Below are 23,578 nucleotides of genomic sequence, written 5' to 3'. Positions count from 1 at the left end.
ATCATCACTGTTCAGATTAACGCTACACTGGAATTTACCAACAGAAATTAAAATGCGTGTGACGAAAGCACGACACACTTGAGACACCCCACACAAAAGTAGATCTTTACTGTACACGACCTGACCACACAGTTATGCCTGTTCAAATGCACGTTGCAAAATGTGCGTTTGGAATCTTCTTTTTTCTATGGCGGTACTGACAATATCGTTATTGAAACAATCCCAGTGCACTAAGGGATTTATAGAGCAAATCTCGAAAATAATTATTGAATTTTCTCGATTTGCTCTATAAATCCCTTAGTGCACTGGGATGTCTCAATAGCTTAAATTATTGTTGATTACACATTGGCGTTATTTCCAGGTTGGAGAGGGATCGCTTTAAGGGTATTTTGGAACGTCTCCATAACTTCATCGCGTGTCGTCTGTTTCCACCCAAACCAGAGGACTTGCCTCCCCTTGCCAAATGCTCCTGGTGGATTCCGTGTGCCACCAAGGTCATGGCTTTGCTGAGTGAGTGCGGCTATGTCTGTCTGTATGTGTCTGTTTCATGTTTGTCTGTTTCTGTCTTTCTGTTTCTATCTGTCTGTCTGTCTGTTTCTGTCTGTCTGTCTGTTTCTGTGTGTCTGTCTGTTTCTGTGTGTCTGTCTGTTTCTGTGTGTCTGTCTGTTTCTGTGTGTCTGTCTGTTTCTGTGTGTCTGTCTGTTTCTGTCTGTCCGTCTGTTTCTGTCTGTCTATCTGTTTCTGTGTGTCTGTCTGTTTCTGTGTGTCCGTCTGTTTCTGTGTGTCTGTCTCTTTCTGTGTGTCTCTCTGTTTCTGTGTGTCCGTCTGTCTCTGTCCGTCTGTTTCTGTGTGTCTGTCTGTTTCTGTGTGTCTGTCTGTTTCTGTGTGTCTGTCTGTTTCTGTCTGTCTGTCTGTTTCTGTGTGTCTGTCTGTTTCTGTGTGTCTGTCTGTTTCTGTCTGTCTGTCTGTTTCTGTCTGTCTGTCTGTTTCTGTGTGTCTGTCTGTTTCTGTGTGTCTGTCTGTTTCTGTCTGTCTGTTTCTGTCTGTCTGTCTGTTTCTGTCTGTCTGTCTGTTTCTGTGTGTCTGTCTGTTTCTGTGTGTCTGTCTGTTTCTGTGTGTCTGTCTGTTTCTGTCTGTCTGTTTCTGTCTGTCTGTCTGTTTCTGTCTGTCTGTCTGTTTCTGTCTGTCTGTCTGTTTCTGTCTGTATGTGTCTGTTTCATGTTTGTCTGTTTCTGTCTTTCTGTTTCTGTCTGTCTTTCTGTGTGTCCGTCTGTCTCTGTCTGTCTGTTTCTGTGTGTGTGTTTCTGTGTGTCTGTCTGTTTCTGTCTGTCTGTTTCTGTCTGTCTGTCTGTTTCTGTCTGTCTGTCTGTTTCTGTGTGTCTGTCTGTTTCTGTGTGTCTGTCTGTTTCTGTGTGTCTGTCTGTTTCTGTGTGTCTGTCTGTTTCTGTGTGTCTGTCTGTTTCTGTCTGTCTGTTTCTGTGTGTCTGTCTGTTTCTGTGTGTCTGTCTGTTTCTGTGTGTCTGTCTGTTTCTGTCTGTCTGTCTGTTTCTGTGTGTCTGTCTGTTTCTGTCTGTCTGTCTGTTTCTGTCTGTCTGTCTGTTTCTGTGTGTCTGTCTGTTTCTGTCTGTCTGTCTGTTTCTGTCTGTCTGTCTGTTTCTGTCTGTCTGTTTCTGTCTGTCTGTCTGTCTGTTTCTGTTTGTCTTTCTGTCTGTTTCTGTCTGTCTGTACTGTCTGTTTCTGTCTGTCTGTCTGTTTCTGTCTGTCTGTCTGTTTCTGTCTGTCCGTCTGTTTCTGTGTGTCTGTCTGTTTCTGTGTGTCTGTCTGTTCCTGTCTGTCCGTCTGTTTCTGTGTGTCTGTCTGTTTCTGTGTGTCTGTCTGTTTCTGTCTGTCCATCTCTTTCTGTGTGTCTGTCTGTTTCTGTGTGTCTGTCTGTTTCTGTGTGTCTGTCTGTTTCTGTCTGTCTGTTTCTGTGTGTCTGTCTGTTTCTGTCTGTCTGTTTCTGTGTGTCTGTCTGTTTCTGTGTGTCTGTCTGTTTCTGTCTGTCTGTCTGTTTCTGTGTGTCTGTCTGTTTCTGTCTGTCTGTCTGTTTCTGTGTGTCTGTCTGTTTCTGTGTGTCTGTCTGTTTCTGTGTGTCTGTCTGTTTCTGTCTGTCTGTTTCTGTCTGTCTGTTTCTGTCTGTCTGTTTCTGTCTGTCTGTTTCTGTCTGTCTGTCTGTTTCTGTCTGTTTCTGTCTGTCTGTCTGTTTCTGTGTGTCTGTCTGTTTCTGTGTGTCTGTCTGTTTCTGTGTGTCTGTCTGTTTCTGTGTGTCTGTCTGTTTCTGTCTGTCCGTCTGTTTCTGTCTGTCCGTCTGTTTCTGTGTGTATGTCTGTTTCTGTCTGTCTGTCTGTTTCTGTCTGTCTGTTTCTGTCTGTCTGTTTCTGTGTGTCTGTCTGTTTCTGTGTGTCTGTCTGTTTCTGTGTGTCTGTCTGTTTCTGTCTGTCCGTCTGTTTCTGTCTGTCCGTCTGTTTCTGTGTGTCTGTCTGTTTCTGTGATTACATGATGATTTCAGATTCCACTCTTTTCCCCTTAATTGAAGTTGATTCCTCGTGATACCAGTGTCTTTTTATGCATGCATGCAGACACAAAGCGAAAAGAACCACAGATGTCCTGTTTGCACAATGGGCCGGTGTATCTCAATTTTGCAGCATGCTTATTCCACCTGTCCCAGAGTAGGATAATTATAGACGAATTTCAGAAACCCCGCATTATTTCAGCGTCTTTTGACCTAAACCTTCCACATAAACACACACCCCCCCCCCCCCCCCCCCCTCCTCCCCCCAAAAAAACCACTGGAGTTATTTTCACACATTTTCTATTGCACAGGTCGCTGACCACGTGTGGAGACACGCTCCGCTTGCTAGTGATAGGCCTCAGGTCACTATATTTTTACCGTTTATCAAGATGCTTGCAGGTTGTTATTATGTCACGACTCATCATGATGAAAGGAAATGGTGAAGTAAGTTGAGGCAATATTTAACGTAGTTCAGCAAATTTGGGAATCTTAGGAATGATCAGTGTTGGTTGTATAAGCATTTGCTGGTTCCTCACAGAAATTTGCATTGATTTCTCCTTGAGGAGAAATGCAGTACGGAAGAATTTTAGTTGAGCAGGAAAAGAATTAGTTTATTCAGGAGAGTTGTTTGTGTTTGTGTTGTAGACGCTGCCAATAACCTGGCCCAGCCGCCGCTAGTGGCCCACACCGACTTCTACAACAGCACACTGGACCACCTGGACCTCATGGCCGAGTACTACGCCTGGCAGAACCCCAGCTCTCACGCCGGGTAAACAACTCTGACACATTGCATCTACACACACACACACACACACACACACACATACACACACATACACACACACACACACACACACACATACACACACACACACACACACACACACACACACACCACACACACACACACACACACACACGTACACACACACACTGGTTGCTCGGGATCTTCTATTCTAAAAATGTTTTACTTGTTTTTCTCTCTCTCTCTCTCTCTCTCTCTCTCTCTCTCTCTCTCTCTCTCTCTCTCTCTCTCTCTCTCTCTCTCTCTCTCTCTTTTGAACTATAACAGACTAAAAATCATAACACCGACTCCACGTATTGACCTTTTCAAATCAAGCCTTCTTTATTCAGGTGCGGTCCTATGGAACTCACTGCCTATTTTTCTTAAGCATAAAACAAACACAGACAGCTTCAAAAAAAATTATATGTCGCACATAATGCAACTAAACATGTGCAGACCTGTTTACACTACACATTGAGCGTAGTAAACTACGAATTTGAATAATATACTACGCAACTACGCAAGTCTCGTTTTCTACGCAAACAGTATTTAAAAAAAAAAAAAAAAAAAAAAAAAAAAAAAAATTTCTTTTTCGTCTTTACACCTGTTCCTTGTCCCATTGTGCTCTCACACCGCCCCGTCCCTGCACGCAAACGGTATTGTTTCGGCTACGCATATCACAATCCGTAATTTTCTTCATCTCCCTTGACCGATCCATTTTCCAATCCATGTTTTCGGCCAGCAGTCGTTTGCTGCGTGCAGCGCGTAAAGCGCCCACGGGCGTTGCGTTGTAGCTTGTTAATGCCGAATAGGCTTCTCCAAGCAAATGCCGGGCACAACTGAAAGCGTTACTGCCAAACCATGCGGGCGTTTCGACACAATGGCTGAACGCAGAGCACACGAAAGTGAAGATGAGAACTGTGAAGAAAATGACTCCGAAAGGCCACCGACCAAAAAGAAAAAGACGAGCAATGCGCCGAACCAAGTCTTTCTGCTAAAATATCATCAGGACTACCCATGCCTTGTCTCTTCGCGGAAAGGAAAACATCATGCTCATTGCACTGTCTGCAATTCCCATTTTTCCGTCAGTCAATCAATACATGTGGTAAAAAGTAGCAATCATTGTTCTTGTTGTTGTGATAGGTCGACGAGAAATTCTACACATTCAATTACAAAACTACACATTTGCCTCATTTTGCTCCCAGAAAATACACATGCAATGTTTTAGGGGTAAACAGGTCTGCATGTGCTGAATGGTTCATCAATTCATTTAAAATGCATGTGCATGTTAAACAAAATTATAATAATATGCAGATCTAAATTAAGTTATGTTAAAAATTGACACTTGGAAATTGTACTTAAAATGCAGCATGACAATTTATTTTTTAAATTTGTATCTGTATATACAGTTATAATGTATTAAGTTTGATGTGATAGTTCTTTGATTATATTGTTTTCTGTTCTTGTTGACCCTATATTAGGGCGAGGGCTGGATGTAAAAAAGCAATATTCTTGCTTATCTATTACCCTCGATAATAAAGATTTTGTCTTGTCTTGTCTTGTCTTGTCTTGTCTCTCTCTCTCTCTCTCTCTCTCTCTCTCTCTCTCTCTCTCTCTCTCTCTCTCTCTCTCTCTCTCTCTCTCTGTCTCTCTCTCCTCCCCCCCTCTCTCTCTCTCCCCCGCCCCCTCTCTGTCTCTCTCTTGTTCATGTCTCTCACCCTAATTTTTTTTTATCTTGACAAAGATCGTGCTATCAGTGTTCACACAGTGTAAATGTTGGGTTTCCCATGTTATGTTTGACAGGTTTTCATTCTGTCAGTATCCCTTCATTCTGAGCATAGCAGCCAAGCGGTCCGTTCTGCAGAAAGATTCAGAGCAACAGATGATCATTCAGGCTAGGGTGAGTATCTAGCTCATCTCAACTCACAACTTTGTTGATCTCACTGTTTGATGGGGATGAAGGGGGGGGGGGGGATGGAGGGGGAGTTTCTGGGCAATTTGACAATCTGAAGAATCTGGGGAATCTCCTGTGCCTTAATTTAGACGCACATGGTATTATTTTCTTGAAAACGCACCACAAGTACGGTAATTGATTAAATCAAAGTGAGTGAATGCTCTTCAGGGCGCTTGCATGTCTTGGTTGTTGGAAACCAAAAGAAGTCTCATATTTTTGTAGGTCTTAACTCTTTCAGACTTTCTGGATGGATATCAGATTTTTTCGTTAGAAATGCGTCATTGAGCACCTAATACCAGAAATGTACGGTTCCTCTGCTCCTGTCCAAATAGTGTGCTGCTATCCACTATATTCTACCCCATCAATGTTTTGAATGCCGAGGCCGTTACTCTTGCTTGCCGGGTTCCGGCACATGTGTTGACCACATATGATCGCGTGTTTTGTGTGGATGTGAGGCAATGTAGTCCAAAAAGGGTTAAAATGGTTTCTGTGTAGTGTGTACGGTGGTGGATTAGGTTTCCAATGAACGTGTGTGTGTGATGACAGAAAAGCCTGGTGGCCAAGGTTCAGAGACGACAACAGTTTTAGATGATGTTACCAATGAACGTGTGTGATGACAGTAAAGCCTGGTGGCCAAGGTTCAGAGACGACAACAGTTTTAGAGGATGTTACCAATGAACATGTGTGTGTGATGACAGAAAAGCCTGGTGGCCAAGGTTCAGAGACGCCAGCTGCCGGACGTGGGGATGCTCTTCCTCAACCTGACCATACGCAGAGCGCACATTGTGTCCGACTCACTAAATGAGGTACTGCAGATTACACCAGGCAAACAGACACCCACACACCCACACACCCATGCACACACACACACACACCCACACTTACACAGCAGCTTGCTTCATTGTTGATGACAGTTATGGAACTGATGGTGGAGGCACTATTACAGTCATGTTCTAACAATCTCTGTATGTTGTCACCCTACAGGTAGCAAGGAAGCAGCACGACCTGAAGAAGAAGCTGAAGGTGGTGTTTGCGGGGGAGCCGGGCTTGGACATGGGGGGTCTGACCAAGGAGTGGTTCCTTCTCCTCCTCCGCAAGATCTTTCACCAGGACTACGGTGAGTGGTGCACAGCTTAAGCTACGGTCACACGATAGCGATTCAATTGTAGGATTTGTTCACACTGCTACTTTCATCAGGACTATATATGGTGAGTGGTGCACAGCTTAAGCTACAATCACACGATAGCGATTCAATCGTACGATTTGTTCACACTGCTACTTTCATCAGGACTATATGGTGAGTGGTGCACAGCTTAAGCTACAGTCACACGATAGCGATTCAATCGTACGATTTGTTCACACTGCTACTTTCATCAGGACTATATGGTGAGTGGTGCACACCTTATTTCACCATGCTACTTTGGTATTTGGTCAATCTTAGTGTCCTTGGGGAATTAGATAGAGTGTCAAGGAAATTCAAGCTGCTATCTTTCGGGATAGCGTGCAGCAACAGAATCATTCTACCAAATTTATTTGTTCTTCTGCATGTGTGTATTCATGTTTTACAAAGCCTGAGACTTTTTCTGTGACCTTGGGATCTTTATCGTGTGCATGCGTACAAAGGGGGGTGTTAGGGAACAAAGTTGACTCTGGGAAATAAATCCCCATCCGAATTTGCCGATAGCGACAACTGGTTTGAAAGCCAGCGGCGTTATCGACTGAGCAATCTCCTCTTTTTTTTGTTGATTCTTTAAAAGATACTTACTGAATGTTTCGCTGCAGAAGGGGTGTGTGTGTTTGTTTAAATGGTGTCCAAGATTGTTGTTACCAGTACAACTTACCTTAATGCTGAAGTTTCTTTCTGTCATGCTTCCTTTGCTGCTGTGTTCACTCGTTTTTCACAAGTTATGCAAACACAGTCAATATTTTCTTCGCTTTTGCTTCACTAGTTGTGTGAGTGTGCATTTCTTCTGTGTGTTATGAGAGCATGTGAAGGTTGACCCAAGAGAGCAGTCGATGTGTACAGAGTTGTCTTTCCTTGCAGGCATGTTCACGTACGACAAGCGTGCGGGCGTCCACTGGTTCAGCCTGACGCCGTGTGAGAACTACCAAGAGTTCAACCTGGTGGGGGTCGTATCCTTTCTTACCTGGCGACGTGTCTTTGGTATTAAAATTAATGAAGGTTTTTGGTAGTCATCCAAACAGAAAAAATCCAAATGAAGAGAAAATATTGTAAAATTGACAAATGTACAGAAAGGGGAAGAGTAGTCCGCAAAGAAGTCTTGGGTCTGTAAATGTGTCAATGTTGTTGGTAGTTAAACAGGGAGACAAAAAAAGTGGCGGCCTGTTGTGCTTTTTTTTTCATAACCAGTTCATTTAAAGTCGTGGTAACACCAAGGCGCATGTCCCTAAGAGTTTTACCGTGGCATACAAAAACACGTATCATCAACAGAAAAAAATCCAAATGTAAAGAAAAGATTGTAAGAATAAAGATGTTAGAGTAATGAGTGATTAGCCAGCCTACAACATTCCTTGACCTGCTGAAGCTGATGGGGCTGGCTGTGTACAACAGCATCAACCTGGACGTTCGTTTCCCCACCGTGTGTTACCGCAAGCTGCTGTCACCGGCTGTCGTGCCCTTCAACAACCCTCGGGCCACCGTCGGTATTGTGTCAGTCACGCTTGACGACCTCAAGATCTTGATGCCTGTGAGTGGCTGTTTTGATATCTTATTGTCATGGGGAAATTCCCTCAAGGAAAGTAAGACTGCTATACCTTGGTACAGTGTACATTGACAGAGTCACGCTACCCATTGTTGTGTCTTTTTCCTGCATGCCGTTATTTGTGTTTTCAAGGGCCAAAGACTTTCGCTGATAACTTAGGATCAGCACTGAAAGTCCTCGAAATGGGGCACTGGCCTTTGGCTAGTACTTCTCATAATTTACTAGCCAGAGAGCAAAGTTTTGTAATTTTACTTGCCAAACCAACCATTTGTTTCAGCAACTTTACTCGCATTTGGCGAGTAGATTTACATTTCTACTTGCCATTTACATGTTTCTACTCGCCATGGCGAGTCAAATACTCACCACTTTCAGGCCTGGCAAGCATGCACACGGGGGTGTTTGGACACCGAGGAGAGTCTGCACAAAGCTGACTGGGTAATAAATCACTTGCTAAACGTGGGTAATAAATCACTTGCTAAACGTGGGTAATAAATCACTTGCTAAACGTGGGTAATAAATCACTTGCTAAACGTGGGTTAAAATAAATCACTTGCTAAACGTGGGGTTCCAACCCAGGCCGATAGCAACAGCTTGCTGCTCCACTGCTTTGAAAAGAACACAGAAAACTAACGAAGCCTGTAAACTTATGGTTTCAAATCTTGTTCTATATATAACAGTGTTTTTGTGTGTGTGTGTTTGTGTGTGTGTGTGTGTGTGTGTGTGTGTGTGTGTGTGTGTGTGTGTGTGTGTGTGTGTGTGTGTGTGTGTGTGTGTTTGTGTTGCAGATGTTGTGCAAAATAATTAATTTACACAATAAACATATATTGCCCAGCGTACAGGACATGGCACAATGATAAAACATATATAGCTATTCTGATGGACACGTGGGGGAATTCGGGGGCTGTGATTGGATGGTCTCTTCCGATCATCAAAGCATAATGCTACGGAAGTCGGCCATTTTACTCAATATCCAAAAGCATATTGAGAAAAATGGCCGACTTTCTTATCTCGTAACTCCACACTAAATACCCACTTCCCCTCTAAAGTATTGATGTACAGCCCATGGCACTAACATTCATGTAGTCGTTTATAACTGAGGATGAACAATTCGCTTCATGACGAGACAAGTATAAATGCCATTCACCCAAACTGAAATTGACTTCGCTGCCGTCTGCTCGCATTGTGGCGCCTGCGCAAAACTAATGCGCATAAGAAACGGCGTCTGCTATCAAAACCTGAGATCAACGCATCGACGCAAAAACTGTCCTTTTGTAAGTTTGGAACAACAAATCAAGGTCAGAACAGCTATATAATCGCTATTGTGTTTTCAGCGTAGCAATAGGGTCCGATATTTAGACGAGACAAGTATAATGCCGACGAGTCGAGCAATAGGGTCCGATATTTAGACGAGACAAGTATAATGCCGACGAGTCGACTCGTCTTCGACTCGTCGGCATTATACTTGTCTCGTCTAAATATCGGACCCTATTGCTACGCTGAAAACACAATAGCTGTTAATAGGACAGGACATGGCACAATAAACATATATTGCCCAGCGTACAGGACATGGCACAATAAACATATATTGCCCAGCGTACAGGACATGGCACAATAAACATATATTGCCCAGCGTACAGGACATGGCACAATAAACATATATTGCCCAGCGTACAGGACATGGCAGAATAAATGTCAAGTCTGCTCAGGATACAGGGGAGCTGTGGACAACTGTGTGTTGTGTTCACATAATTGTATCCTGTGTGTTGTGTTCACATAATTGTATCCTGTGTGTTGTGTTCACATAATTGTATCCTGTGTGTTGTGTTCACATAATTGTATCCTGTGTGTTGTGTTCACATAATTGTATCCTGTGTGTTGGGTTCACATAATTGTATCCTGTGTGTTGTGTTCACATAATTGTATCCTGTGTGTTGGGTTCACATAATTGTATCCTGTGTGTTGTGTTCACATAATTGTATCCTGTGTGTTGGGTTCATAATTGTATCCTGTGTGTTGGGTTCATAATTGTATCCTGTGTGTTGTGTTCACATAATTGTATCCTGTGTGTTGTGTTCACATAATTTTATCCTGTGTGTTGTGTTCACATAATTGTATCCTGTGTGTTGTGTTCACATAATTGTATCCTGTGTGTTGTGTTCACATAATTGTATCCTGTGTACGTGTTGTGTTCACATAATTGTATCCTGTGTGTTGTGTTCACATAATTGTATCCTGTGTGTTGTGTTCACATAATTGTATCCTGTGTGTTGTGTTCACATAATTGTATCCTGTGTGTTGGGTTCCCTGGTAGCTCAGGTTGTAGAGCACTGGACGTGTGATCTTAAGGTCGTGGGTTCCAATCAGAGCCGGGAGGGCGTAACACTTGAATGTCTCTCTCTCCTGTGTGTTGTTGCGGCCAGGACACAGCGCGGGGCCTGCAGGACCTGCTGGAGTACGACGGCGATGTGGAGGACGACTTTGGTCTGACCTTTGAGGTGTCGCAGGCAGAGTTCGGTCAGATGAAGGCCGCCGCTCTCAAACCCGGCGGAGAAAATTTATCGGTCACCAACGACAACAGAGAAGGTAGGATAACAGCAGTTGGTTTTTTTTGTAAACAAATGTTACTGTTATAAAAACTGACAAATCCTTATTACCTGCTTCACAAGGGGAATATTGGAATGCTTTTGAAAGCTGCTTAGCACAAAACATACAAAAAGTACTTATTACCTGCTTCACAAGAGGAATATTGGAATGCTTTTGAAAGCTGCTTAGCACAAAACATACAAAAAGTACTTATTACCTGCTTCACAAGAGGAATATTGGAATGCTTTTGAAAGCTGCTTAGCACAAAACATACAAAAAGTACTTATTACCTGCTTCACAAGAGGAATATTGGAATGCTTTTGGAAGCTGCTTAGCACAAAACATACAAAAAGTACTTATTACCTGCTTCACAAGAGGAATATTGGAATGCTTTTGAAAGCTGCTTAGCACAAAACATACAAAAAGTACTTATTACCTGCTTCACAAGAGGAATATTGGAATGCTTTTGAAAGCTGCTTAGCACAAAACATACAAAAAGTACTTATTACCTGCTTCACAAGAGGAATATTGGAATGCTTTTGAAAGCTGCTTAGCACAAAACATACAAAAAGTACTTATTACCTGCTTCACAAGAGGAATATTGGAATGCTTTTGAAAGCTGCTTAGCACAAAACATACAAAAAGTACTTATTACCTGCTTCACAAGAGGAATATTGGAATGCTTTTGAAAGCTGCTTAGCACAAAACATACAAAAAGTACTTATTACCTGCTTCACAAGAGGAATATTGGAATGCTTTTGAAAGCTGCTTAGCACAAAACATACAAAAAGTACTTATTACCTGCTTCACAAGAGGAATATTGGAATGCTTTTGGAAGCTGCTTAGCACAAAACATACTCTGTGTTTCAGAGTATGTACCGCTGTACTGTGAGTGGGTGGGTGAAGCAATGATGATGCTCTGTGTTTCAGAGTATGTTTCGCTGTACTGTGAGTGGGTGATGAACCGGGCGGTGTACCAGCAGTTTGCCGCCTTCTACCACGGCTTTCACAGCGTCTGCGCCTCCAACGCTCTGATCGTGAGTCTCGGGTTTATTGGTTGTCACCCTCTTGACAGGACATTGTGCTGCATGTAGAGATAAATGTTCAGTTCAGTTTGCTGACACTGATAGTGTTGTTGTTTGTACACCCGCACCACGCTATTAAAACTGAATAGTAGCAATAAAACTAGGTGACTCAATACAGCTCCGATCCATCTTTTGCTACCCTGGATACTGTCCCCTGATGTGTGTGCGTCTCCCACCCGTCCTACCCAAGTCTCCCTTGGTGCGAATAAACACCCAAGCTGTTCAGCGAGGTATCAGTCTTAACTCCAGTCACCATGCTGTTCAGCGAGGTATCAGTCTTAACTCCAGTCACCATGCTGTTCAGTGAGGTATCAGTCTTAACTCCAGTCACCGTGCTGTTCAGCGAGGTATCAGTCTTAACTCCAGTCACCGTGCTGTTCAGCGAGGTATCAGTCTTAACTCCAGTCACCGTGCTGTTCAGCGAGGTATCAGTCTTAACTCCAGTCACCGTGCTGTTCAGCGAGGTATCAGTCTTAACTCCAGTCACCGTGCTGTTCAGCGAGGTATCAGTCTTAACTCCAGTCACCGTGCTGTTCAGCGAGGTATCAGTCTTAACTCCAGTCACCATGCTGTTCAGCGAGGTATCAGTCTTAACTCCAGTCACCGTGCTGTTCAGCGAGGTATCAGTCTTAACTCCAGTCACCATGCTGTTCAGCGAGGTATCAGTCTTAACTCCAGTCACCATGCTGTTCAGTGAGGTATCAGTCTTAACTCTAGTCACCATGCTGTTCAGCGAGGTATCAGTCTTAACTCCAGTCACTGTGCTGTTCAGCGAGATATCAGTCTTAACTCCAGTCACCGTGCTGTTCAGCGAGGTATCAGTCTTAACTCCAGTCACCGTGCTGTTCAGCGGGGTATCAGTCTTAACTCCAGTCACCGTGCTGTTCAGCGAGGTATCAGTCTTAACTCCAGTCACTGTGCTGTTCAGAGAGGTATCAGTCTTAACTCCAGTCACCGTGCTGTTCAGCGAGGTATCAGTCTTAACTCCAGTCACCGTGCTGTTCAGCGAGGTATCAGTCTTAACTCCAGTCACCGTGCTGTTCAGCGAGGTATCAGTCTTAACTCCAGTCACCGTGCTGTTCAGAGAGGTATCAGTCTTAACTCCAGTCACCGTGCTGTTCAGCGAGGTATCAGTCTTAACTCCAGTCACCGTGCTGTTCAGCGGGGTATCAGTCTTAACTCCAGTTACCGTGCTGTTCAGCGGGGTATCAGTCTTAACTCCAGTCACCGTGCTGTTCAGCGAGGTATCAGTCTTAACTCCAGTCACCGTGCTGTTCAGCGGGGTATCAGTCTTAACTCCAGTCACCGTGCTGTTCAGAGAGGTATCAGTCTTAACTCCAGTCACCGTGCTGTTCAGCGGGGTATCAGTCTTAACTCCAGTCACCGTGCTGTTCAGCGAGGTATCAGTCTTAACTCCAGTCACCGTGCTGTTCAGCGGGGTATCAGTCTTAACTCCAGTCACCGTGCTGTTCAGCGAGGTATCAGTCTTAACTCCAGTCACCGTGCTGTTCAGAGAGGTATCAGTCTTAACTCCAGTCACCGTGCTGTTCAGCGAGGTATCAGTCTTAACTCCAGTCACCGTGCTGTTCAGCGAGGTATCAGTCTTAACTCCAGTCACCGTGCTGTTCAGCGAGGTATCAGTCTTAACTCCAGTCACCGTGCTGTTCAGAGAGGTATCAGTCTTAACTCCAGTCACCGTGCTGTTCAGCGAGGTATCAGTCTTAACTCCAGTCACCATGCTGTTCAGCGAGGTATCAGTCTTAACTCCAGTCACCGTGCTGTTCAGCGAGGTATCAGTCTTAATTCCAGTCACCGTGCTGTTCAGCGAGGTATCAGTCTTAACTCCAGTCACCGTGCTGTTCAGCGGGGTATCAGTCTTAACTCCAGTCACCGTGCTGTTCAGCGAGGTATCAGTCTTAACTCCAGTCACCGTGCTGTTCAGAGAGGTATCAGTCTTAACTCCAGTCACCGTGCTGTTCAGCGAGGTATCAGTCTTAACTCCAGTCACCGTGCTGTTCAGCGAGGTATCAGTCTTAACTCCAGTCACCGTGCTGTTCAGCGAGGTATGAGTCTTAACTCCAGTCACCGTGCTGTTCAGAGAGGTATCAGTCTTAACTCCAGTCACCGTGCTGTTCAGCGAGGTATCAGTCTTAACTCCAGTCACCATGCTGTTCAGCGAGGTATCAGTCTTAACTCCAGTCACCATGCTGTTCAGCGAGGTATCAGTCTTAATTCCAGTCACCGTGCTGTTCAGAGAGGTATCAGTCTTAACTCCAGTCACTGTGCTGTTCAGTGAGGTATCAGTCTTAACTCCAGTCACTGTGCTGTTCAGCGAGGTGTCAGTCTTAACTCCAGTCACCATGCTGTTCAGCGAGGTATCAGTCTTAACTCCAGTCACTGTGCTGTTCAGCGAGGTGTCAGTCTTAACTCCAGTCACCGTGCTGTTCAGCGAGGTATCAGTCTTAACTCCAGTCACTGTGCTGTTCAGCGAGGTATCAGTCTTAACTCCAGTCACCGTGCTGTTCAGCGAGGTATCAGTCTTAACTCCAGTCACCGTGCTGTTCAGCGAGGTATCAGTCTTAACTCCAGTCACCATGCTGTTCAGCGAGGTATCAGTCTTAACTCCAGTCACCGTGCTGTTCAGCGAGGTATCAGTCTTAACTCCAGTCACCGTGCTGTTCAGCGAGGTATCAGTCTTAACTCCAGTCACCATGCTGTTCAGCGAGGTATCAGTCTTAACTCCAGTCACCGTGCTGTGCAGTGCACGAAAGATTTATCATTTACTGTGGCTTGCTTTCGAGAGGAGTGACCGGTTCAAGGTTTGCAGTCTCACTGAACATTGTGACCACCGTTTGGGCTTTTTGTGGGGCGCGCAGTGGGAGATATGGGTAGGTCGATTGGGAAACACACAGCGCATGTCAGGGGACAGTATCCAGGGTAGCAAAAGATGGATTTTAGCTAATTGTGTCCCCTCTTTCTTTCTGAAAGCCAATTCATTAGTTTTATGGCTACTGTTCAGCTTGAAGACCGCTAAAACTGGGAGCAAATAGGTAATACAGTATTAAAATAAAGGTCAATATACAAATGATTTGAGTAGAAAAAATGTGAGAAAGTAATTGTGTTAAAATAGAGGGGAGTTTTAACTGAGAGGCCCTTAAAGGGTTTTCACTGCATGTTTTGGGGTGGGGAGTCTTAACTGAGAGGCCCTTAAAGGGGGTTTTCATTGCATGTTGTAGGATGGGTAGAAACTGTATGGTAGAAATGTCATACCATGAAGGAGCATGTTGTAGGATGGTTAGAAACTTTATGTTAGAAATGTTATACCATGAAGGAGCATGTTGTAGGATGGTTAGAAACTTTATGTTAGAAATGTCATAACATGAAGGAGCATGTTGTAGGATGGTTAGAAACTTTATGTTAGAAATGTTATACCATGAAGGAGCATGTTGTAGGATGGTTAGAAACTTTATGTTGGAAATGTCATACCATGAAGGAGCATGTTGTAGGATGGGTAGAAACTTTATGGTAGAAATGTCATACCATGAAGGAGCATGTTGTAGGATGGGTAGAAACTGTATGGTAGAAATGTCATACCATTAAGGAGCATGTTGTAGGATGGGTAGAAACTTTATGGTAGAAATGTCATACCATGAAGGAGCATGTTGTAGGATGGGTAGAAACTGTATGGTAGAAATGTCATACCATTAAGGAGCATGTTGTAGGATGGGTAGAAACTGTATGGTAGAAATGTCATACCATTAAGGAGCATGTTGTAGGATGGGTAGAAACTGTATGGTAGAAATGTCATACCATTAAGGAGCATGTTGTAGGATGGGTAGAAACTGTATGGTAGAAATGTCATACCATTAAGGAGCATGTTGTAGGATGGGTAGAAACTGTATGGTAGAAATGTCATACCATGAAGGAGCATGTTGTAGGATGGGTAGAAACTGTATGGTAGAAATGTTATACCATTAAGGAGCATGTTGTAGGATGGGTAGAAACTGTATGGTAGAAATGTCATACCATTAAGGAGCATGTTGTAGGATGGGTAGAAACTGTATGTTAGAAATGTCATACCATGAAGGAGCATGGCTGTTTTGTAAATGTGAAGGAATGCAGCAAACGATGTTGTTGTATCAGATGCTGCGTCCAGAGGAAGTGGAGATGCTGGTGTGCGGCAACCCGACACTGGTGATGGGGGAACTGAAGAAAGTCACCGTGTATGACGGGTACTCTGCTCAGGACAACACTGTTAGGTGAGTCATACATGATATGGTGATGTTAGGTGAGTCAGACATGGTGATGTTAGGTGAGTCAGACATGGTGATGTTAGGTGAGTCAGACATGACATGGTGATGTTAGGTGAGTCAGACATGACATGGTGATGTTAGGTGAGTCAGACATGACATGGTGATGTTAGGTGAGTCAGACATGACATGGTGTTGTTAGGTGAGTCAGACATGACATGGTGATGTTAGGTGAGTCAGACATGGTGATGTTAGATGAGTCAGACATGACATGGTGATGTTAGGTGAGTCAGACATGACATGGTGTTGTTAGGTGAGTCAGACATGACATGGTGATGTTAGGTGAGTCAGACATGACACGGTGATGTTGGGTGAGTCAGACACGGTGATGTTCGGAGAGAGTCAGACATGACACTGTGATGTTAGGTGAGTCATACATGACATGGTGATGTTAGGTGAGTCAGACATGACATGGTGATGTTAGGTGAGTCAGACATGACACGGTGATGTTAGGTGAGTCAGACATGACATGGTGATGTTAGGTGAGTCAGACATGACATGGTGATGTTAGGTGAGTCAAACATGGTGATGTTAGGTGAGTCAGACATGACATGATGATGTTAGGTGAGTCAGATATGACATGGTGATGTTAGGTGAGTCAGACATGACATGGTGATGTTAGGTGAGTCAGACATGACATGGTGTTGTTAGGTGAGTCAGACATGACATGGTGATGTTAGGTGAGTCAGACATGGTGATGTTAGGTGAGTCAGACATGACATGGTGATGTTAGGTGAGTCAGATATGACATGGTGATGTTAGGTGAGTCAGTTATGACACGGTGATGTTAGGTGAGTCAGACATGACACGATGATGTTAGGTGAGTCAGACATGACACGGTGATGTTAGGTGAGTCAGACACGGTGATGTTAGGAGAGTCAGACATGACACGATGATGTTAGGTGAGTCATACATGACATGGTGATGTTAGGTGAGTCAGACATGACATGGTGATGTTAGGTGAGTCAGACATGACATTGTGATGTTAAGTGAGTCAGACATGACACGGTGATGTTAGGTGAGTCAGACATGACACGATGATGTTAGGTGAGTCCGACATGACATGGTGATGTTAGGTGAGTCAGACATGACATGGTGATGTTAGGTGAGTCAGACATGACATGGTGATGTTAGGTGAGTCAAACATGGTGATGTTAGGTGAATCCGACATGACATGGTGATGTTAGGTGAGTTAGACATGACACGATGATGTTAGGTGAGTCAGACATGGTGATGTTAGGTGAGTCAGACATGACACGGTGATGTTTGGTGAGTCAGACATAACACGGTGATGTTAGGTGAGTCAGACATGACCTAGTGGTGTTAGGTGAGTCAGACATGACACGGTGATGTTAGGTGAGTCAGACATGACATGGTGATGTTAGGTGAGTCAGACATGACATGGTGATGTTAGGTGAGTCAGACATGACACAGTGATGTTAGGTGAGTCAGACATGACACGGTGATGTTAGGTGAGTCAGACATGACATGGTGATGTTAGGTGAGTCAGACATGACACGGTGATGTTAGGTGAGTCAGACATGACATGGTGATGTTAGGTGAGTCAGACCTGACACGGTGATGTTAGGTGAGTCAGACATGACATGGTGGTGTTAGGTGAGTCAGACATGGTGATGTTAGGTGAGTCAGACATGACATGGTGATGTTAGATGAGTCAGACATGACATGGTGATGTTAGGTGAGTCAGACATGACACAGTGATGTTAGGTGAGTCAGACATGACACGGTGATGTACGGTGATGTTAGGTGAGTCCGACATGACATGGTGATGTTAGGTGAGTCAGACATGACATGGTGATGTTAGGTGAGTCAGACATGACATGGTGATGTTAGGTGAGTCAGACATGACACGGTGATGTTAGGTGAGTCAGACATGACATGGTGATGTTAGGTGAGTCATACATGACACGGTGATGTTAGGTGAGTCAGACATGACATGGTGATGTTAGGTGAGTCAGACATGACACGGTGATGTTAGGTGAGTCAGACATGGTGATGGGGTACTGAAACATGAATACAGGGAGAGAAAAAGAATGTGTCACACCATATTTTGGCAGCTTTCTTTCCCCAGTGCAAAAACAGCCCCAATTTCCATGAGGGTAACCTCACAAGTTTACCGTAACCTCACAAGTTTACCGTAACCTCACAAGTTTACCGTATTTTCGGGACTGTAAGACGCAACTTTTTTCCTCAACTTTTACACCTTGCGCATTATTGAACGGATTCGCCTTGTGTATGGCCAAAGAAGAGTACAGATGTACCGACATGGCTACACAAAGAAGAGTACAGATGTACCGACATGGCTACACAAGGAAAGGGAACAGTACCTCTCCAGTGATGTGCATGTTTCTGAGAATGCAGACTTTTTGCTGACAGCGCACATTAGGGAGAAAAGGTATTTCCACTCTGTATATTTCCTTGGACTTGCGGCCAATACACCGGAAGTGCCTATCCTGTAGATTTTTCTCATTTTAAACTTAAAAATGGTGGTTGCGCCTTTTATAACGATGCGCCTTATAGTGCCGATAATACAGTATATGAAACCTTATCCTTATCCATATCCTTGATGTTACAGGTATTTCTGGGACGTAGTGCTGCACATGCCGCTGGAGACGCAGAAAAAGCTGCTGCTCTTCGCTACGGGCAGCGATCGTGTCCCCATCGGGGGCATGGGGGAGATGACCTTCAAAATCTCACGCATCAATGACCCTGCCCTGTAAGAAAAGCCACACGTCTTGTGCGTGTGTGTTCTTGTTGTCACTCATACTGAGGGTGTCGATGTTTTAAGTAACCGCAGTGTTATGTATTGTCAATATTTATGTATCGATTAATTTTTGTTTGAATTCCTTTCATTTTTTTACGATTGAACTCACACAAACTTGGACTCGTTTGTAGTCTCGGCCAGCCTCAAAAATATGAGTTTTTGTCAGCCTCTGACATCATCACATGGCTCAATGAAGGGAAATCCAGTGTTCAATCGATACATAGCATATTTGAAAGTGTCAGTAACAAATGGTGAATTGTGAGCAGAACTGGCGAGATTGGCAGAGAATGAATGCAGGAACATCCTATTGCAGGTCTGAGTGTGTCAATGTGTGGATCTGCCTTTTCATCTGTATATACTCTGTTAAGCTATCTTGTTGTCGACAAAAGCATACATTTATCGATTTGAGATTATAAAGTATTATGTACCATATTATTATTGTATTGCACTGTGTGTGTATGTTACAGTTAATTCCCCCACCCCTACCCCCCAAAAAACCACACACACACACACACACACACACACACACACACACACACACACACACACACACACACACACACACACCTGTCGATGTGTGTGAATAACTGATTATTTGATTGTTGGTCTGTGTTGCATGCAGGCAATGACTGATTGTTCCTGTGTCTGTGTTGCATGCAGGCAATGACTGATTGTTCCTGTGTCTGTGTTGCATGCAGGCAATGACTGATTGTTCCTGTGTCTGTGTTGCATGCAGGCAATGACTGATTGTTCCTGTGTCTGTGTTGCATGCAGGCAATGACTGATTGTTCCTGTGTCTGTGTTGCGTGCAGGCAATGACTGATTGTTCCTGTGTCTGTGTTGCGTGCAGGCAATATGACTGATTGTTCCTGTGTCTGTGTTGCGTGCAGGCAATGACTGATTGTTCCTGTGTCTGTGTTGCGTGCAGGCAATGACTGATTGTTCCTGTGTCTGTGTTGCGTGCAGGCAATGACTACAGATTGTTCCTGTGTCTGTGTTGCATGCAGGCAATGACTGATTGTTCCTGTGTCTGTGTTGCGTGCAGGCAATGACTGATTGTTCCTGTGTCTGTGTTGCGTGCAGGTTGCCGATGTCCCACACTTGCTTCAACCAGCTGGTGCTGCCGCCTTACAAAAGCCGCAAGCTACTCAAGCAGAAAATCATGACGGCCATACAGAACGCTGAAGGTTTCGGTCTGGAGTGACCCAACATGAATGACTGCCATGCAGATTGCAGAAGGATACGGTCTGGAGTGACCAAAAACAGGAACTGGGGGATTTGTAAAAGACATGAGTTTGTAAAACACACGTTATACCGGCCTCCGGTCAAAGGATTTGGCCTGGGTACAATGCCAGAAAGGCTGCAGGTTTGGTTGTTGCTGTGTTCATTATTTATTTCCTTGTCACACTGGGAGCTGATTGGCTGTCTCACCGTACACAGAAGGATCAGATGTATAGACGTCTGTCGTTTTAACGTCGCAATTCATGCGTAGCTGCCCCGTATGTACGAAAACATGGTCAGTATTCTTTTTGTTCGCACACCTTGCAACTATCTCTTGTTTTGTGAGAGGCTGAAGCGTACAATGTGCCTTTGCCACCACACTCAAGACTCGCAGCTTAAGTACTCCAATGACAGGCCTCAATACCAAGCAAGACAACTTGCTTTGTATCGGTTTCATTGCATTTCATGGAGCTGGAAGCTTGTCTTAGAGAGTCAAAGATCTCGGCTTTGTGACAGCATGCATTCAGTAAAGAACAGTGACAAATGACTTCAGTAACTAACAGCGACGAATGGCTTCAGTAAAGTACAGTGACAAATGACTTCAGTAAAGTACAGTGACAAATGACTTCAGTACCTAACAGTGACGAATGGCTTCAGTAAAGAACAGTGACAAATGACTTCAGTAACTAACAGCGACGAATGGCTTCAGTAAAGAACAGTGACAAATGACTTCAGTAACTAACAGCGACGAATGGCTTCAGTAAAGAACAGTGACAAATGACTTCAGTAACTAACAGCGACGAATGGCTTCAGTAAAGTACAGTGACAAATGACTTCAGTACCTAACAGTGACGAATGGCTTCAGTAAAGAACAGTGACAAATGACTTCAGTAACTAACAGCGACGAATGGCTTCAGTAAAGTACAGTGACAAATGACTTCAGTACCTAACAGTGACGAATGGCTTCAGTAAAGAACAGTGACAAATGACTTCAGTAACTAACAGCGACGAATGGCTTCAGTAAAGAACAGTGACAAATGACTTCAGTAACTAACAGCGACGAATGGCTTCAGTAAAGAACAGTGACAAATGACTTCAGTACCTAACAGCGACGAATGGCTTCAGTAAAGAACAGTGACAAATGACTTCAGTACCTAACAGTGACGAATGGCTTCAGTAAAGAACAGTGACAAATGATGTGATCTGTGATGGCTGCTACCCGCAGAGCTGAACCTAATTCTCAATCAATGAATGGTGTGACTGCATGTACTGTCCAGCTGAGTTTAAAACCCCGGCCATGAGTCCCAGTTTTTGTCAGTCTCTTTTTACCTGTAAATACAAGATAGCTATGAATGTTGAATTGTGATATATTTGTTGACGCAGCTTTTTGTCTCTGATTGACACAACACTGACAGCAAAAGGGCAGCACATACGGTGGAACCCCCCACCCCCCACCCCCCACCCCTTTAAAAAAAATGTAAGACTTACTCCTTTTAAAGACCCTTCTATCTCAGATGTTCTGTTCATATCGCTTCTGTACATTTACCTCTATTGTAAGACTCCCTCCCTTTTAAGACTCCCTCCATTTTAAGACTCCCTCCATTTTAAGACTCCCTCCATGTTAAGACCCAATTTTCTTAGATTTTTGCGTGCATCTTTAAATGTACATTTAATTTTTCAAATATTATTATAGCAGTCACTGACTCTGTACTGTGTTTTTATCTGGTGAATGCAACCACAGCCTTTTGTGTGTGAGGAGGGGGAGGGGGGGGGTGTCAGGATGGGAATTTGAAGAACAGAAATCATACTAACTGTTGTTAAAGAATGAATTGAAAAGATGTTATCCAAGGTACAGGGGTAGATTTAAAGTATGGACATAGCGTCAACACACACACACACAACATGTGGAAAGGATTCGTTCAGATATGGACATTGGTATAACGTTTGCAAAAGTGACACAGACAGACACACACACAGAAAGAATAACAAATATAATTATATTGAATGCATGTCATCGACTCCCTTTAGGCAAATGAAACCCAGAAAGACAGAGTAGTTCAGTGCATGTACCATATAAATAAACATGTACTGATGTACTCTGCAGGCTGAGTAGCCCTTTGGATAGAGCTACATGTACAACTTCAGGAACAAAACCAGTCAAAACTATTTTTAAAGAGAAATGTTTTGCTTGAAGGAAGAAGTCGGACACTGTCATGTTCAGCGTCTCCAGCACATTTGTGTGCAATGATTTGTGACATGGTTGAAAGTGACGTGGTTCATTTCGACATGGTTCTTTTTGACACGGTTCAAGGTGACATATGGTTGCCATGCAGTCAGTATTACACAGGTATGTATGTATACCTGTACGTACAAGGAAAGTTAGTATTTTCTTATTCAGGTGAACTCCATTTTCAGCTGTTGTTGATGTGATAATTCTGCACCATACTTCGATCACTGCTGAATCTTTGTGATTTTCTCACGCAAAATATGTTTTACACTTGTTGTCTCTTCTTACTGTTTAGTTATACATGTGGTTGTTTGGATGAGGGTGCTCTCTTCAAACTCACGACAAGCATCGTTTTCCCTTTTTTTGAGTAGTGGTTAAAAAATAAACATAATAAGGTTTCAAGCTGCAGATGAATTTCTGATGACCAATGTATTGAATGTATATAAGCTTATGAGCTTTTTGAAAAAAATAAATCAAATGAATTAAAGTTTGACAGTGGTACCTGTTATGACAAATGGCCTTGAGACCGCGGCCAAAAGTGTCCCTTCATTGAATCTGGCCTGACATGTTTATTTGTAATAATCCGTACAAAGACAGTTAAAGGTGCCCTTTGCTGGAGGGGTGTCTTCACGTTGCAGGGGCGGACATCACAGGTACCGCTGTGTCTCTAGTTTCAAGACAGAAGAAGGTGCCCTTTGCTGGAGGGGTGTCCTCCACATTGCAGGGGCGAACATCGCAGGTACCGCTGTGTCTCTTGTTTCAAGACAGAAGAAGGTGCCCTTTGCTGGAGGGGTGTCTTCACGTTGCAGGGGCGAACATCACAGGTACCGCTGTGTCTCTTGTTTCAAGAGAGAAGTTAAAAGGATAAAACTTTTATCAGCCTAATTTCACGTAAAAAATGTCTAACCTGTAAGGAGGTTATGTATGGCTGTGAAAATTCCACAGTCACACATGTACAACTCAGCCCCAGCCCACACAGTTTATACATCAGTTGCTGACTATGAATGTAGATGTAAATGCTTGTATAACTGTGTTTTAATTTTAAATGTGTCAAGCGCAAAGAGCATAATTGTAAAGTTATGATGTTGCGCTATATAAATGCTCATTTATTATTATTATTATTAAGTCCTAGAACCGCTAAAACAAATCTGCTGCTGTTTTCTCTCTTTGTTTTGTTACTCACCGCCTAGCTGCTGCTCATGTTTGTTTGCAAGACTGAATCTCTAACACTGCAAGACCTTGTGCCATTGACAGTGTGTTCATTTACTGTCACATGTGTACGCTTCACAAACATCAAGCAAACAGCTCAATGTTTATTTGACGTCACATGTGTACGCTTCACAAACATCAAGCAA

General features: G+C 43.7%; 1 protein-coding gene across 1 annotated transcript in view; it reads left to right on the top strand.

Moving 5' to 3' along the window:
• LOC138982657 (probable E3 ubiquitin-protein ligase HECTD2) overlaps positions 1-21,456 on the top strand; it is a 46,680-nt gene extending 25,224 nt beyond the window's left edge. The window contains exons 8-19 of the mRNA XM_070355987.1: positions 362-510; positions 3,197-3,320; positions 5,139-5,235; positions 5,988-6,095; positions 6,274-6,406; positions 7,334-7,422; positions 7,836-7,997; positions 10,433-10,595; positions 11,526-11,632; positions 15,824-15,939; positions 18,587-18,727; positions 19,859-21,456. Of these exons, the coding sequence (XP_070212088.1) occupies positions 362-510; positions 3,197-3,320; positions 5,139-5,235; positions 5,988-6,095; positions 6,274-6,406; positions 7,334-7,422; positions 7,836-7,997; positions 10,433-10,595; positions 11,526-11,632; positions 15,824-15,939; positions 18,587-18,727; positions 19,859-19,979 (1,510 nt within the window). The 3' untranslated portion in view covers positions 19,980-21,456. The remainder of the gene's footprint in view (positions 1-361; positions 511-3,196; positions 3,321-5,138; positions 5,236-5,987; positions 6,096-6,273; positions 6,407-7,333; positions 7,423-7,835; positions 7,998-10,432; positions 10,596-11,525; positions 11,633-15,823; positions 15,940-18,586; positions 18,728-19,858) is intronic.
• The last annotated feature ends 2,122 nt before the right edge of the window (positions 21,457-23,578 follow it).

Source organism: Littorina saxatilis, linkage group LG12 (assembly GCF_037325665.1).
Source record: "Littorina saxatilis isolate snail1 linkage group LG12, US_GU_Lsax_2.0, whole genome shotgun sequence".
Taxonomy (NCBI): Eukaryota; Metazoa; Mollusca; class Gastropoda; order Littorinimorpha; family Littorinidae; genus Littorina; species Littorina saxatilis.
This window is presented reverse-complemented; position numbering and strand designations above follow the sequence as displayed.